Here is a 17,748-nt window from a genome sequence, read left to right as displayed (position 1 = left end):
GATATACCAAACTTTAATAGCTTACACATTGGTTGCATAAAACTAGTAACTTTTGTTGCATATGGTCTTGATAATATTATTTATTCAGACATATGTAGCTATTCACAAACGACCATAGTAAAATGGATAATTGACCATCGTATATAATTATTTATATGGCTTTACCGGGGGCTTTACCGGCCGAGGAAACTGCTATAGGTAAGTACATTGGCAATTGAATTTGACGACATTGTCTTTTAGATACAACAAATATGTCAGTTTCCTCACACTTGTTTTTTAATATTTTTAAAAAGTATGAAAAATGTTGTTAATTTAATCAAATTTAAAAGTGTATAAAAATAATTTACTTTTAAAAGCGTGAAGAAATTTAAGAAATCACAATATTTACACACTTTTACATGTGGAAAATAAAAGTTCACACTTTCAAGTATGTAAAAATATATCAGTTATTCATACTTATCAGTTTGAAAGTTAACTTATAACACATATTTTTTTTCTCACACAAAGAGTGAAGAAATCATGTGTTACAAATTGACTTTCACACTTTTGAGTGTGAAAATATTTGACAATTGTTTACACTTTTAAATGTTAACATTTTGTTTACACATTTATAAGTATAAAAAAATTATAATTTTTAAAATTTATTCATACTTTTAAATGTAATTTTTTTATAGACACTTTTATATGTGATTAAACCAAGTGTGAACACTGTTTCCAATCCGGCCAGAGATCTGTGCAGATTTGAACCCATACTTAGATTGGGAACATCAATAAAGTATATATAGAGAGCTTTTGGAAGTTTGATAACATAAACTATATATACTAATACTGGATTACAATAATGTGAAAAATCCCAATACATGCCGCGTAGACGATGAAACTCAAATTGCATATACCCCAAAATTACTTGCTTAATTAACCCATCATTCGTTGGTTGGTCGGAGGAGTCATTATTGTCATCTGTTGGTTCTTGGACAAATTTCCATTCCATCCTTCAACAAAATAAGATCAAAACTGTTTATGAAAAGTGATAAATAAGTGATAAATAAATGGTTGAAATTGGGAATGTTATTAATGAATATTGTGACCCTTTATATTGGGAAAGATACAATTATCCCTACCATTATTTTAGGAAACAGATATACACAATCAATACAAATATCATAATCCGGGGTTTGCTAATGAAAATAGTTAGTCTACGTGCATAAAGATTGTGTTGAAATCACATTAATGTGATCGTCACTGATCGTTAATCAGTATTGATATGATAATTGATGATAACTAAAATCTCTATGTCTAGTAAAGGGTTTGGTATTGTAAAAAAATTATTAAAGTAAAAAAAATAACACAAGATCATGACCCTTATATCATGGTAAAATTGATGTACGAAGATTCACAAAGCAATTGATGCAAGATCATTTTCATGATGCAAGATGACTTTCACATATTAGAAACATATTATTTTATTTGTTTTACTTTAATACTTATTTTATTTTACCTAAACCATGTCTAGTAAGTATATGATGAGCGTATTTACTCTTAAAGACATACTATAGAGTTTACCATTATGTGATTTTAACTAAGAGAACTAACGGTGCACACATTAAACACCAACGCGGTTGAATGCGTAAATACTCTCATTGTAAATAGAGAGTTATAAACCCTAAGTTAAGGTTAATCACATACTAATCTCTCTAATTCGTGTGCCTCTCCTATGATTAAATTCATGCATCATTACAACTGAATTGCTCATCTCATTATTACTTAATCATATCATTTTGTTTTGGGAACCTGAAATCAATAGGAATTATGTTTAATGCCTTTACAGGTTCCACATAATCATATGATAAATATTTTCCCTTGAATCAAATCATGTTTATTATAACAGATTGTATCTTTTATTTACTAAATCAGCTTGTGGCTTTTTATATGTAAGGTACGGTACTAATTTTTATTCATGTTATAATGAATTATTGATAATACTTAAAAGTTGTTATTAACAAAATCCATTATGAGACAACGTCAATGTGGGATTAGCTCACTTGGTGGATGCTTAACTATGCCTCTAAGTAGAAGATCAATGTTCAAGCCTTATTTAAGGTAATATAAGAGTAAAATAGATTTAGTGTAAATGTAATACTTGGCTCTTAAAAAGTCCATATTAAAAATAAGGAAAATGCTATATGAAGTCCTAACATACATAAAAATGTTGTATATTTTTATATCAAAAGCCTACTACTGATTTTTATGATTACTGTAGAACTAATTAATGTACCTTAACAAAAGCCCTTAAGGATTCGTTTAACAAAACCCCTAAAAATAATAATTAATAATCGGCTAAGAATTAATTATTGTGCTTAGTGATTCAAGCCCAATCAGTATTTGTTAAACGGGAAAGATTAATCATTAAGATTTGATATAGTTAGTACGTACGTACTGTTTAACTCCTACCAAATTTAGAATGTAGACATTTACATATTGAGTTGAAAATGATTGTTTGATAGTTTAATATGATGTCAAAGTAAACGTTACCGCAACTTTTGCTAAAGTGAAGTCAATAAGAATGAATTCTACTGTTGAATTGGCCGGGAGGAACATGCATGACAATTAAGTTAATTATTTTGCTTTAGCCCCTTAAACAAATTCGACGAGATAATAATGGAAATCTAGGTAGGGCTGAAATAGTCAATGTTAATTTATTAGCAAGTCAACCAATAAAATAATCATCAAGGAAAATATTAATGCACTAATTAATAATACTATAATGAAGGTAGCTAGCTAGGGGTATACGCACCTAAAGAAGGATCCAAATGTCGGTTTTTAAGTTCTCTGTATTCTTGACAAAGAGCACAATGTTCACAAAACAGGTGTACGAGCCAATCTGGTCCTGGAGTCTCCAACAACCCGTAGCGATTCCTGAGCTTGGTCCGATATGAGCATGACACAATGCATACCAGCATCCAACTAAATGATGCAATCAGACCATATATAACTCCGCTCGTCGCACACACTAATCATTAATTAATACACATTTAGTACTCGTAATTAGCTTCATTTATTAAATGTATATATATATGTGTTTAAGCCATAGAACAATGTACGTAGCGCTTACGTGTTTGGCCACTGTCGACGATCTCAGCAATTTGCCCGAAAGTGACGCATGGAAAACATAATGTCACCAAAGCTGTTGTTCAAAGATAGATCAAGTCCACAAAAATACGTTATGACAAATTACAAAATGTTAACTACACTCTTTAGAGTTTTCGTTAACGTGCATAAAAATAATATTGAAGTAACTATATGGATAGTTAAATTGACAAGAATATGATGATATACATATAGATGTAGATTTCCATTTTGACATGTTACCAAATTTAACGACCCGGGCAATTATAAGTTGAAGACAGAAATAGAAAGATATGAAACTTATTTACCATTTTCGGGATCATCAAAGCAGTCAAATAGACCAGTGCTCCATTCCTGAGAAGTCATGATCGGGGGTTGTTGTTGTTGATAGAAATGATTTGGAGTACCATTAGCCACTTGTGGTTGATAAACAGGTGTATTTACGACGTAATTAATCACCTGCGGTTGTAAATTATGATTAGTAGAATTGGTGTAGTTGCAAGTTTGTGGATTAATGTATGGCGCCCCATTAGGAAGGTAATCCGCGGGTGGCTGCTGAGTTGGGTAGTTATGGAATGGTGGTGTAGCCGGCTGCTGCTGATCGGTTGGTACATACGAGCAAGTGAATGGTGGCTGATTGAGTTGTGGTGGTGGTGACAGTGGCGGAATTGTGGTTTGATAGGTGACCGGAGGAACTACTACTGGAGGATGTGGTTGGAATAATGGGTTTTGATCAAAGGATTTTGGGGTTATTGCCTTCTCTTCATGATCAGGACGGCCCATTATAGCTAGCTAGCTCTCTGAAGCTTTCGCTACAATTCCTTTAGATCGATGTCTAAGCGTGGTCGTATTTTATAGTAGCAAAATTAAATATCATTAAACTACTACTACTAGCTAGTAATTAAGATAATATATATAGCTGTCAGCATCTTCTAAAGATAGGAAAAATTTTAGAATAAGCCAGGGGCGCAATATTTATGGGAAACGATATTCGTACCACTTTTTCTTATTGATATACCACAATTTACAAGTTTTACAGTTGACTGTACAAGCCAGTATTGCACAAGTGTGGTACATCAATTAAAACAAATGGTACGAATATCACTTCCTAATATTTATATGTAACTTCCTTTTTATTTTAACGTCTATATGTAACATCTCGTAAGTAGTTATTTTTTTTCTTTGTTTGTCCTAAGAATAAGAGGAATGAGGCGATCCATGGAGGAGGAGATTTGCGTCATGTGGTGTCATGGGTGAGTAAGACTACTTGTAAGTGGGGCTCTCTTGACATGTGTCATCTCCTTTTTTCTTTTTCTTTTTTTTATTACCTTTTACTCTTTCTTTTTAACTTTTTACACAACCACTTCTACTAAATTATATACAACAACTTATATAACTATATTATATAAAATAAATCACACAACTAAATTAAACAATATAGTTCATAAGACAACATAACATAGTTAGAAATATAAAAAAAGGTACAACATAACAAACTACTAAAAAAAACAACATAACACGAGATTAAAATATAACAACCTACATATAACGATATTTCTCCCTAATGTCTCGTTGCGCCTTCTCCATGATTGATCTTTCGGGTTCACCAAGATAACTATAGTCGGTGGTCAACACTTTCAACTCCGCTATTTACTTGTTCATTTTTCGCTTGAAGTTTCTTTTCCCCCAACTCCATCTTTTTTTGCCCATATCCGTACGCTTCTTACTCGCCTCAAAAAACTCATCCAACTTCAATGAGAGACTATCAAATGTGTCCGAGTATCTACCCACCCCTTTTCCCTTGCCAGACAAACTCGACGACCCCCCATGCACGGCTCTCCTAGTCGCGTGTCTTCAGGGCGCGCGCTCTTGGAACACCGGCTCGTCCTCGGTACACTCGTTAAGATCAATGTTCACACGTGCATCCGAACCTTTTTACATGTACATAAACAAAAACATGTTATCAATCTTATTTAAAAAAAGGACCGAAATTAATTTTTAAAAAAAAAAATTAAACAAAAACAACTAAAAGCAAAAGCAAATTTAAAAAAAAAAAAACATTTACAAAGTCAAGATAAAAAAAATAAGGACCAAAGTTTATATCTTGACTTTGTGGTTCAGTAGATGATGACGTTTTCTACCTTTTTGTAGTTGGTTCTCCACGAGTGGCCTTAACATCTTTCTCGGTCACATAATGAAACTTCGACGACCATCTCATCTTATCCCAAATCTCCAAATACTTAAGATGAGTCTTCTAAGTCCCATGAAACTCGGAGAGAGCTGCCTTAATCACATCCGCATCACTTGCACCACTTTGATGATTGTTCGCGTTTGTGAAACGAGTGTAGATTTGATTGAAGTTTTGGATAAATGGACGCATCTTCCTCCATTTTGCACTAACACCTTCGGAGTCACGGTAATCTTTTGACTTCTTTAAAATTTTGATCAAACCGTCTGTGATCCTCAACCAATACGTCGACGCTTCTTTTGGGGCCTTGAACCACCGGCTTCATTTTCGGGTTGGGTTTCTTGTACAACTTCAACATCGGGGGAAAGAGGCCTTGGTGATGGTGGTCTTGGCGATGGAGATGGAGTGTAATATCCCAAACATTTTATGTCAACCATTGACCATGTCGTTAGTCAACGTTTGCTTTCCGTTGAATTTATACGTTTTAATAAATATGTTTATGCGATAATGACTACAGTCATTATATATATGATTAATGTGTCTACGTGTTAATGATTAATTTCATTAAATATGTTCAAGTGATGAAAATATGGATGAATGATGAATAATAAAGTTAAAAGAGTTTCTGATAGGATTTGTGAGTCGCTAAGAGTTCCCATATGTGTTAAACGGGCAATTAGGTGGCAAAACGTGTTATTGTAAAGTGCAGGGACCTAAAAGACAAGTTTAGAAAGATAGTCCAGCAGGGTTTAGGGCAATATCACGTCCATAACATCTCTTAATCAGATTGTTTGCTCAAAACAATCCTCCCTCAAGAACCCTAGAGCCTTTCCTCAAGATTTGTGCAATTCGGGAGCAATTCGCTAGTGGTTTCTTATAGTTTTCGACCCAATAATCCTTCCTACAGGTAAAGCAAGACTTATTGATCAATTTATGAGTCTTTTCATTTGGTTTATTCATTCGTTCCTGGCCAAGAAGGGTTGGGTATGATTTAATTGCAAAACGTTTATTGACTTCATGCTATTCGGGTAATCAATCGAGTGATTTATGTTTGTAAAGGATCAAGGAATCAATTGATGGTTTGTTGGCATCAATTGTGTCATAAAATAGGTCAATTTCATGTCTCCAGGTCGTTATTGGGTGTTAAGGTCGTATAAGAATCGAATTAATGTGTGTAACAAAAGTCATGTGCAGGTCGGGCAAAAGTTGCGGCGCAACTTTCACTAGTTGCGGCACAACTTTGTCCAGAAGTCTTGTACACCTAGTTTAAGCTTATATGTTGATTATATACTTGTTCTAGGTTATCGGGGGTACTCAGCAAGCATCGTAAGCTAGTTATAACTCATTGTTAAGCTGTACCGAGGTAAAATATACTACTTTGACACGCTGATGGTTCAACAAAAGCATAGTTTTAATATAATAACATCCCCTAATGATATCTTCGTTGCTTATGGATATTCGGGGTTATACGAGAGGTGATATGGGCTATGTATATGCATATTGAAGCTTGAAATGCTACCCCAAAGATATGTGACGTTATGATATGATATGAAATGCTTGAGTTGTTATGAAATACGATATGTAATGAACTATGCTATGCAATGAAAGATTATATGTAATGATATGCTATGAAATGCTATGTAATGTCTTGAGATGAATTGAAATATGATATAGGTTGATGATATGTGAAATGTGCATGACTACATGACTTGTTCATCTAGTTCACTAGACTTATTAAGTTGCTATGACACGTGCACGTTTAAGGGCCCAAACGTAAAAGATGAATATGTGATTATGTTTAGGTAATGTGGAACCTGAACTATATGTGATGCAAACCGAGCTCGTAAATGATGTGAGAAGTATTAAGCTTAACTCGTATTTGCCCTTGCCCGGCGAGTGCGTATATGTTGTTGCTTGGGTGGCTCCTTGCAACATAATTACGTGGTTTGAGTATCTCCGGGTGGCGTGATTAACCACAAATGTCGTTGAACATACGGACTATCCCTGGATTGACTTGCCATTCTTTAACGACATTGATGTACAACCGTAAGGTTTGTCCATCCAATCGGGTGTGACTTATGTCACACTTAATGATATGTTATATGATATGCGTGACTTATGTCACAATATGATATGTGAAAAAGATATGAAAGATGACTAGGCACATTTAGGGTGGTTCACCCTAATACGAAAGACGTTGATATTATGATATGTTTGATGATAAGTGCCTTAACGATTTAATATGACTTTTACCTAATGTTTTAAATGGATAAACGTTTTATTAATGATGTGTCATCTTACTTAGCTAATTCATTAGCTAACACTTTGCTCTTTTAAAATGTATTGTGCCCTCAGGTCCAACAATAGTGAGCAGGTAGATGTGAGAAGTTGTGAGGTATGGGTAGATGATCTTGAAGCTGGCTATAGTTTACCAATAGTGGCGGCTCGCTTTAGACATTTGCTTTATATTTAGATAGTAATGACTTGTATTGACAATGTTGTCGGTTGTTTAACGTTGGGCAACCGATGGGTTTCCATTTGAACTTATTTTGATGATATGGCTAGTAACACCAATTATTAAATGAACCAAACAGATTCTTTTGATTTGGTCTTTTAAAGTTTACTTCGGCTTTCTTTTGACGCTGTTAGGCGAAAGTTTTTGGAAATCCATATTTTTAAACGACGAGTGGTACATGGAGTGTCGATAACTCGTTGTCAATCTATAAAAAACAAAGACATTATATCATTAAACTATATATATTGACAAATAAAGTATGTAAACAATATATAAACAATACTTTATACACTTTATATATATATATAAAAGTAAGATACAATATATAAATATACTTTTTATATAAATTACTACAACATATATACATACATATATATATATATATATATGTATTTTTTAACAACAAAGTAAGATACAATATGTAAAAAGTTGTGGCGTAACCCCACCAAAACCGTAAGCATCTTGTTGTGACGCATAAAATGGCATAAAACCCGGCATTTGTGGTTGAGCAACGATTTGTTGGATCATTTGGAACAACGCCACGTTTGGTAGCATATTAGGATCGTCCACATCTTGTTGATTTTGATTGTTATGACGTATACAACGATTATTATCATTATTGTTATTATATTGTTAAAAGGGTTGTTAAAGTTATTATTTTGAAATATTGTTAAATAGTGTAAAAAAGAAAGAGAAGAAGTAAAAAAGAAAGAAAGATGAAGTAGAAAAGAAAGAAAGAAGCAGAAGATATATGTAAAGGTAAAAGGGGGATGTGTTTATATAGAGTGGTAAATAAGATTAAAAGGTAAGAAAAAAAAAAATTTTTAAATAATAGAGTCGTTCAAAGGCTATTTTTTAGGGAGAAACAAAATTTTTGAGGGATACAAATCAATTGCCAAACCCTTTTTTTGTCCCATCGCCACCTCGGGCCAGTGTTCCAAGCGATGGGGGAGGCGAACAAGGGAAAGATCGCTCCACTCCCTTCGGTCTAAGTTATCGTGCCTTTCTGTTCTTGGCACTTATTAATTTCGATCATGCATGGATAGTTCGACCAAAGGGGATCTCTGGGACGCAAGGATGGTTCTTATAAGATGTAAGCCTACTAAGTTGATGCTTAATTAAGATTATTGGTAAAAATCGACTTGCTTCGTACAATTTTCTGTTGTCCTTTTGGGTAAAAAGGGATGATGAATGCACACGAGGTAGACTAAGAATCCTTTTACTTTGACAATAAAAAATGAAAAGACTTACACTTATTCATGGGTCGGTGGGATTGCACTAGGCCGAATCAAGTGGTCGAGTCTTTAGCCCATTAGGTCCAACTAAGCTAAACATAAATGTGTTTAGCCCATTAGGCCAGATTGGTGAACGAAACACGTGGAAATAAAGAAACGATAACAAAAAAAGTTTCTGGTATGAGTTGCATAATGTTCGCCACTTACCAAATAAGTAAAAAACATGAAACAACGCGTGAAAACAGAATAATCTAAATTGTGAAATAGGAGAACTGAGAAATCTTAGGTAATGCCTTGTGTGTATACGATTATGTCAAGAATCGTGAGGATATCCACAGTGAAAATATGAAATACAAATGAGTTTACAACCCTTTTTCTCTTTGAATGTTTTATTCGGGGTGAAAAACATGCTATGAAAACTGTATGTACATTAGGCTGACTATGTGAAACTTTTGCTATGTGCTATATGATCTATATGCATACTTTTTTGAGTACTTATGTATTATGGGAACATATGTTTCTAGATTTGTAAGTGAAGCAATGTTATTATAAACCCGTGACATTTGACTATATTGACCTTAATCGACTTTTGTTGAATATGTGAATTATTTGTGACTCTAATTGGATTATCGGTGCTTGGAAACTAATGTGATTAATGAAAGTCGAGTTGCTTTGTGATCTTTAGTGTAATTGACGATATTTTAGTATTTACGTGTTTGGACGGGGTATCTTTTGGTAACTAGCTAGTGTTTAGTGGTGCAAAAGTTAGTAGATGGGGGGTGTAATCTCTTCCCACCTCCCATTCTTCCCTTTTCCTATCTTATCACAAAACACACACACACTCTCTCTCTCTTTGATCCCGTATAGATATCCGGGGGCTAAAAATATATGTTCAACCAATATGCAAAAACATGGTCTAGACTGCAATCGGGTGAGATAAACGGGTGAGAAGAAAACATGGTCTGGCCTACAATCGGGCAAAATACCAAACGAATATATGATCCGGGTACAAGTAAAGGAACAGAAGTAAAATGTGACCTCTTAATATCTTCGGTTCCGATTCCAACAACCAGGTAAGACTAGCAATGGATCTCCGGGTCGGCCAAAAGACGAGCAAGGGGATACATTAGGGTCAGTCAAAACACAAATAGATATATTGAGTAATAGATCGACCGGGTTTACCAGGACCCTACCAAACGAATCTATGATCCGGGTACAAGTAAAGGAACATAAGTAAAATGTGACCCCTTAATATCTTCGGGTCCGATTCCAACAACCAGGTAAGACTAGCAATGGATCTCCAGGTCGGCCAAAAGACGAGCAAGGGGATACATTAGGGTCAGCCAAAACACAAATAGATATATTGAGTAATAGATCGACCGGGTTTACCAGGACCCTACTGTCGGGTCGGATCTTATTACCGGGACTAATAAGAGGAAGACTTACAATTGTTCCTTGACTTCCTTCCCTCTCTATGTGGTCGCTCACACTCTCTATACCTAAATATATAGATATGAAAATGACTAAGGAATGGTACATATATATTTATTACTCATAACTTATGGATAACAATAAGAAAGGAGAAGGGACCGGAATTGTGTCACTCAAGGTACGGGTTAAGCCCAATATATACATTAACATGATAGTTGGAAGTTCACATGTGACCCAATATTGTCTATGTATGAACATATTACACTGTATTTTATTACTACAAAAGGGAATTCACTCTACAAGAATATTAGAAAGAAACCTATGAATCCACTAAATATTCTTGTATAAATACTCTTTCAAGAATTTGTCAGGAACACATTCAATTCTATTCACATTTAATGCTTATAATCAATCAAGATTCAATCATATCACATATATTACACAATCATTGCCACCTTAGGTTCGTCAAGAACTTGTTAGGTTTACACTGAATTCTCAGGAGTTGTGGTGATTGTGTCCTTAATCTTAGTCACTTACTAAGCCGATCAATGTAGTTTCAAACACTCGCCTCTCTCCTATATCCTCTCAAATCCAAGAACACACACTTATCATTTTCTCTTCAAATTTTCGGATCTAAAGATTACCATATCTTCAAAGTGTTAGAAATTTGTTAAATATATTTTCCTATTCTTCAAACTTCAAGAAATTTGGGTTAAATCAAGTGTTCTTCATCTTCAAAGCTCCAAATCCGAATTCAAGGCTTTAGATTGTTTTGGTAAGTGATTCTTAGCTCAAAATCATCATTATAAGTTACTTATTATGTTTCTTAGTTGAATCTAAACATCTTGGGTCTCATTAGTCGTCAAAATCGGATTTTGAGTTTCTAGGGTTTTGGTTTGAAATCTAGGGTTTTATTTGTGATGGATTCGTGTTATGGAAAGGTTTTGGTGATGGGTTTTGTCAAAAATATGTTTGTAACATGTTTCCTAGCTTCAAAATACGGTCTTTAGATGTTTATAAACGAGTTTGGATCAAATTTGGGTCATGTTTGGCTAAAGAACAATGTGCATGTGGGTGTTGTGCAGCACCCAGCGTCCCAGACGTTGGCTCTAGCGGCCCAGATGCTAAGCCAGATGTTCTGGCATCTTAGACGCCAATATTTCCAAACTGTGCTCTCTATTTTCCAGACGCTAGAAACCTCTATTTTACACTAGAAAACGCTACCCGAGACGCTAAAAGTTGCATTTCTGAGCCACTGTCACACCCCACCTTAGGCGGAATCGTAGGATATGACGAAAAGATATAGTAATAGCACATGGACTTTATAATAGAGTCATACTAAATGAAATTCAAATAAATGTAATTTCCAAAAACGGAAAGTCTAGGCAACACGCCTGAAATAGCAAAGAAGTAACAATTGCAAATAGTGTTCAATGTTTCACATGCAATCTAGGAATCCATGAAGGATCTCTTTATTGGTCTTCCTAAAGTCCATAAGCTCAATCTTCTTAAGTATTGTTATTACCTGAAAATGAATGCTCGAAAATGTCAACATAATGTTGGTGAGTTCGTAGGTTTAAAGTAATTCAAATGAGTTTGCTGTGAATGATATATCAAGTTTGGACAATAGTGTAAATATAAACATGTAGTAGCATACTAAATACTGATCAATGCCATCATAGTTATCCAACAACACAATCCCCATCACTCCTGCCAATAACTCAATCATGCTTTAAATACCAACAACTACCAGCTGGAGTATAAAGTTGGTCGATAGTTTTCCAATAGTCTTCAATAGATATCAAAATACATCTATTGCATCAAAGAAATCAATACAAGCAAGCTAACATACACATTTCATAATTACACGTATTTGTCCACGAAAACAAACAAGTTTTGGCACAGCTAGTAAAGAAATGAAAAGTGTTTTGAGCATCATTTTCCCCCAAAGAAATAATATAAAAAGGGGCCACGAAACTCACCTCGACAAGCAAGTAGTTATGCAAATCCAACAAGGTCGCTAGAATCTACACAACATATAAATATAAACAAGTTACAATTATGGACATGGTCAAGAACCGTCCATTGTAACCCGTATTTGATGAAATACACATATGGCTACTTTCAAAATATTCACAACTGATTTGTCATATATTATTAAGTTACAAGTCACATAACTTAATATATAATATTTGTTTTAATGATTTAAGATTAAATTCTACAAGTTCATATTAACTGAAATTTTTGGTAACTTTATCTATTTTTTATTAGGATGAAACGAATGATTCAAGATTTCAAATCTTAACTACTGTTACCTTAGAGTGTTATATACTTACATGAATTTTTACATAATTTATTTGGCACGTTAACTATTTTTATAAAAGTTAAGGGCCTTCGAAGCTTCAAAAAAATCCAATTTTTTTACTGTACAATCTCAACATCTCAAAAACGTTTTTGGAGAAAAATAATTTTCCAGTTCATAAAATCGACCAAGATATGACTATTTGAAGTCGACCAAAATCTGTTCGAAAAACTCAGCTTTGCGCAGTTTTGTTATAAAATTCGTTCCTTAACCTTCATATTTTGACACGAAACCAATTCCACCAGAAAATAGACTTCCTGAACTTAATTTTAGACACCAAAAACGTGACTTAACCATCTCCCATGACCAAGATACGACATCTTAAAGTTAATAAACTGAATTTGTCCAGATTCTGAAATAACCCAACTTATAGTTTTAAAGACTTCTACAATTAAATACTTATATAAAAACTTCCAAATCTTTACAACACTCACGTAGGTCAGTAAATAACACGTTTACATAGCTATATAAACTTTTCAGATTTGTCTTTAAGATTTTGTCAATATTTAAATTTATAACAACGCATAGCTTTGTAACATTATGCATTCTACCATGCTCCACCGATTCCAAAATTTATTTAGTTATTAACCATACTTTTAATTTATAAAAAAAATCTTATATTATCTTTGAGATTTGGCCATACGTATACACTCATCAAATAGATTACAAAGATTATACATAAATATATATATATATATAATTTAACAAAAGATAGAGATTAAGATTTTACCACCAAAGTTGATGATCCCTCCTTAAATACCTTGACAAAATAAATAAAATATAATACTATAAGAACTTTAACCATAAATTTATATAAAAGATCTTTAAAGTAATAAAGAAAGTTATTTAAACTTACCAAAGTTTGCTTTGACAATTAGATGGTTAATAAAAAAAATATATTTGATCTTGGATTGTTTTTGTTTGTTGATCGACAGAAAAAGAGAAACCAAAAAGGGTTTTAGTTTTTTTTTTTATTTAGGGTATAGTTATTATATATATATATATATATATATGGAGATAAGTGTTTTAGTTAGTTTATGGTTAGACTTAATGCATCATAAGAATTCTAATGGAATTAAAATTCCTTGCTCACCATAAATTGTTGTAATATATATATGACTAAATTTTTTTACTAAACATATGATATTTTACTATTACTATTACCATCTTACTACTTATACTAATTATATATTATTTTTATAATTATTGATTTCGTTCACCACTAAATAGCGTATACTAATTTATCAATGTCTAGAAAGAAATATGACTAACAACTACAAGTCTAGAAATTACGGGGATAGTAATAGTCATCTACATTTAGGAAGATCAAATATCTCAATCCTAAACTACTGAAATTCAAGTAATAGAAATCCCATATTGGAAATGATCACCACATTTCTATGCTTGTTATACTATATAGGCATATTGACTAGTCAAGAAATTTGGAATGTAAGTTAGAGACTATAATAAATTACCAGTTTTGGTGACAGATGTCACAGCCACCATCTCAGATGGTGGATCTTGGCGTCCCAGACGCTGGGCTAAAATGATTTGGGCATCTGAGACGGTGACCACGGGTGTCCCAGATGATAGTCTCCTTTTGTCGATTTCCTATTTCATCTTTGTCTCAGCTTATTGACCTTCCTTGATCCTTGGGTCGAACCATGCTTCCTTGTATACATTTTTTTGGTCTAAATGATGTGAATTCAAGCTTCTAGAGTCGACCAAGGTTTGGGAGTCATGTCTAGAGCCATTTAAGGACCTTAACATGTATTGTGCTGCTTATATGGTTAGGTTGTGGAATTTTGGCGATCGTTGGACGTTTGTAGCTCAATTATTACTTGTTTGTGCTTCAGACAAGGTGAGTTTCGTAGCCTCTCTCCTTGTGGAACTTTGGGGTGGATTAACGATACTTGAACTATTCACACAAATTGGTGTCCCATGAGGACTTGTGAGCTTGGATAGGTGTACACTTAGCCAAATTGTGTGTCCTATGGGACTTGTGAGCTTGATGAACGTTCATTATGGTGATATTGTATTGTGATCATTTGTTTAGCTTGTTTGTGTGTTGTGTATGATGTTGTAGCGATTCTTTATGGCTTAGTGTAACACCCAACAGTATAAAAATATGGATTTCAATATTTTTTTTTTAAATAAAACAATCATTTAATGCGGAAAGGTCCCTTTTAAAACATCATCTTTTATATTCTCATCCCCTTATATATATATATATATATATGGACTTTTAATGCATCAAAATATATATATATATAGGGTGACAATCAAATGAGGTGATGCATTAAAAGTCCATAAAACTGATATAGTGCATAACTAATTATAATTAGTTAAGTGTTTAACAACACATTGTTCCGTCAAAATCGAAAAAATCTCGTTTTTTGTTGGATGCATCATATTGATGAATATGCATCCAAGATGGATACACAAAAAAAACGTGATTTTTTTATTTTGACGGATCAACGTGTTGTTAAACACTTAAATAATGATAATTAGTTAAGCACTATGTTAGGTTTATAGACTTTTAATGCATCAAAATGATGTTTTTAAGTGTTCCCACCATTCTTATTTTAAAAGTGTTCTCACCGGAGTGTTACCTATATATATATATATTAAATAAATGTGTATGTTGCAGGTTATCAAAGAAGAAGCTGGAAACAACTTTTAGGATTTACAACTTTAATCCTTGTAAATTAAATGTTTTTCATATTTACTTTTATATTTAAATAGTTTTAATAGTTAACATGTTTAGTTCCTATAAAAAGGATTTCTAGATATTCAAAGTTTTCTAAAAGTCAAATAAATTTTATTAATATGATGTTTTATTTTTATAATGTAACGATTTATTTATTATTAGTTATTGTATTATTATTAATATGATGTTTTATTTTAATTTAAGGAACATATGAGGAAGATGTAAGGTTGGTAGTGAGTGAGGAAGAGATGATTTAGGTGAGAGAAAAATTGATGTGACAGTGAGGAAAAAAAAAGATGGTATCTTGGGTTGGCAGAAGCCTAAGTTAATAACTTGTGTATGGGACATGAGACCAGTCAGACACTAAAACAACTTTACTATGAAGGCTTGGGTCAAAAGTCTAGATGATGAGTGCATCCATAATTTGAAACGACGGCATGTCTGTTAATTATAAAAGGCTTGTGTGTTTTTAGATATAAAAGAGTACTAAATTATGCAATAACTTTGGGAACATAGAGGGCATTACCTCCCGGTCTTCTTTAGGTGCATCCGTCCCTGTCTACCACATATATTTCACATGTTTACGGTTTTACTCTTGAGAATTTCGTATTTGTTTTATTTACTTTCTTTCTCACTTTTGAACTTTATAACCTTAAGATTCTTACCCTTACTTTTTCTTAACATTAAGTTTTAATTATCTTTACTCTCCCCTTTAAAACATACGTAATTTAAATCTTTCACACATTTATTCTTTTATGAGTATATTTTTTCCGTTTGTTAGCTTTTCTTTCTTAACCCAAATATTATATTTTATCACCGTTGTAAGAGTGTCATTATATAGATAAATATAGTTGTTGTTTTGTTTTATGTTTTATGTTCTTATTGTTACATGTTATTTATTCTATGTGTTCAATCACCTTTTCCCTTTTTTATTTGAGTTCGAAGATTTGACAAAAACGTATTTGTATTATCCAGATATTACTTTTTATATAGAATTAACCTAACTTTCTTAAACATGAACCAAGGCTTTTGTATAGTTATTTTGAGATGTATTCTTATTGTATCACATTGGGACATTAAATTTAGATGCAGATTTGTGTGACAGTAGCAACATAGATTTGATTAACGTTTTTGTTAATAGGAATACTTATGTAATCGTTGAAATAATAAGTCGTTAGGACATTTGTTAAGTTTAATGATTACATTTGAACTTAAATATTATATCTGTTTATGTTTATTATTATGGTTGTGTGTTATATTATTGTTTTGCAGGTACAAGAACGTAGAACCAAGGTTTATAAGTGTCGTAGAACACTTAAACGATGGTTGGATGTTATGTACAGGTCAAACAAAGAACCAAAGGGACGACCGTCTTGCTCACGTCATAAGTACGTAGGATTTCCCTCGTGCTGACGTTAGCACGAGGCCGGTTGGTAAATTGTTAATCGGGCTTAATTACTTCGATTAAGGCCTAAGCCCACACGAACCATAACCCAAATAGTATAAATACAACCCTAATTCACGAAATTAGTGATAGATTTTTGATGAACTTTTGACGAATTTACGAATTAAGTTGATTTGTTGTTCGTGTGGTCTCCTACACGAATTACTACTTCGTGCATAACCTTAGGTTGGTTAACTACTCATTAATTAACAAAAGGCAATGGCAATCTAGTTATCACAAGAGTATTTCACACTCTTGACATAACGAATCACGTCTTATTACAATCCATACAACAATGGGGTAACTTACAAGTGGTATCAGAGCCCTAAGGTTGATTACCAGAAGGTTTAAGACAGTTTGATTTGCTATTGATTGCAACTTCAATTCGAAATTCGTGTTTTATTGAGAATTCATTTCCAGACTTCATGCTTACATCAGCACACGAAGTGATCTTCGTTCGTGTGCTTACCTCAGCACGAACTGCTCTTCGTGTTTTAGATCATGACAAGTGTCCCTCGTGCGTCACTTCGTGTCGCGTGCCCTTCGTGTGACCTCGTGTGACCTCGTGTGACTTCGTGTAACGTATTAGTAGTGTGACTTCGTGCCGCACGAACTGTTCTTCGTGGTTTACACTGTTATTTCATCTGATTTAATCTTAAAAGACTCGAAATGACTATTGTACCAACTGCTGCTAATTCTCAAATGCCCTGCTTGTCAGTCAAATGATTCTTCATGTT

General features: G+C 33.4%; 1 protein-coding gene across 1 annotated transcript; it reads right to left on the bottom strand.

Moving 5' to 3' along the window:
- Positions 1 to 915: 915 nt before the first annotated feature.
- On the bottom strand, positions 916 to 3,909 carry LOC122586091 (protein PLANT CADMIUM RESISTANCE 5-like). Its single transcript, XM_043758202.1, has 4 exons — positions 3,435 to 3,909; positions 3,113 to 3,184; positions 2,795 to 3,010; positions 916 to 992 (listed from the first exon to the last, which is right to left on the bottom strand). Exons 1-4 carry the CDS (start codon positions 3,907 to 3,909, stop codon positions 916 to 918), a joined length of 840 nt encoding a protein of 279 aa, XP_043614137.1.
- Between the last annotated feature and the right edge of the window lie 13,839 nt (positions 3,910 to 17,748).

Source organism: Erigeron canadensis, chromosome 1 (assembly GCF_010389155.1).
Source record: "Erigeron canadensis isolate Cc75 chromosome 1, C_canadensis_v1, whole genome shotgun sequence".
NCBI lineage: Eukaryota > Viridiplantae > Streptophyta > Magnoliopsida > Asterales > Asteraceae > Erigeron > Erigeron canadensis.
Note: the sequence above shows the minus strand (reverse complement) of the source record. Positions and strands in the feature narration are given on the sequence as shown.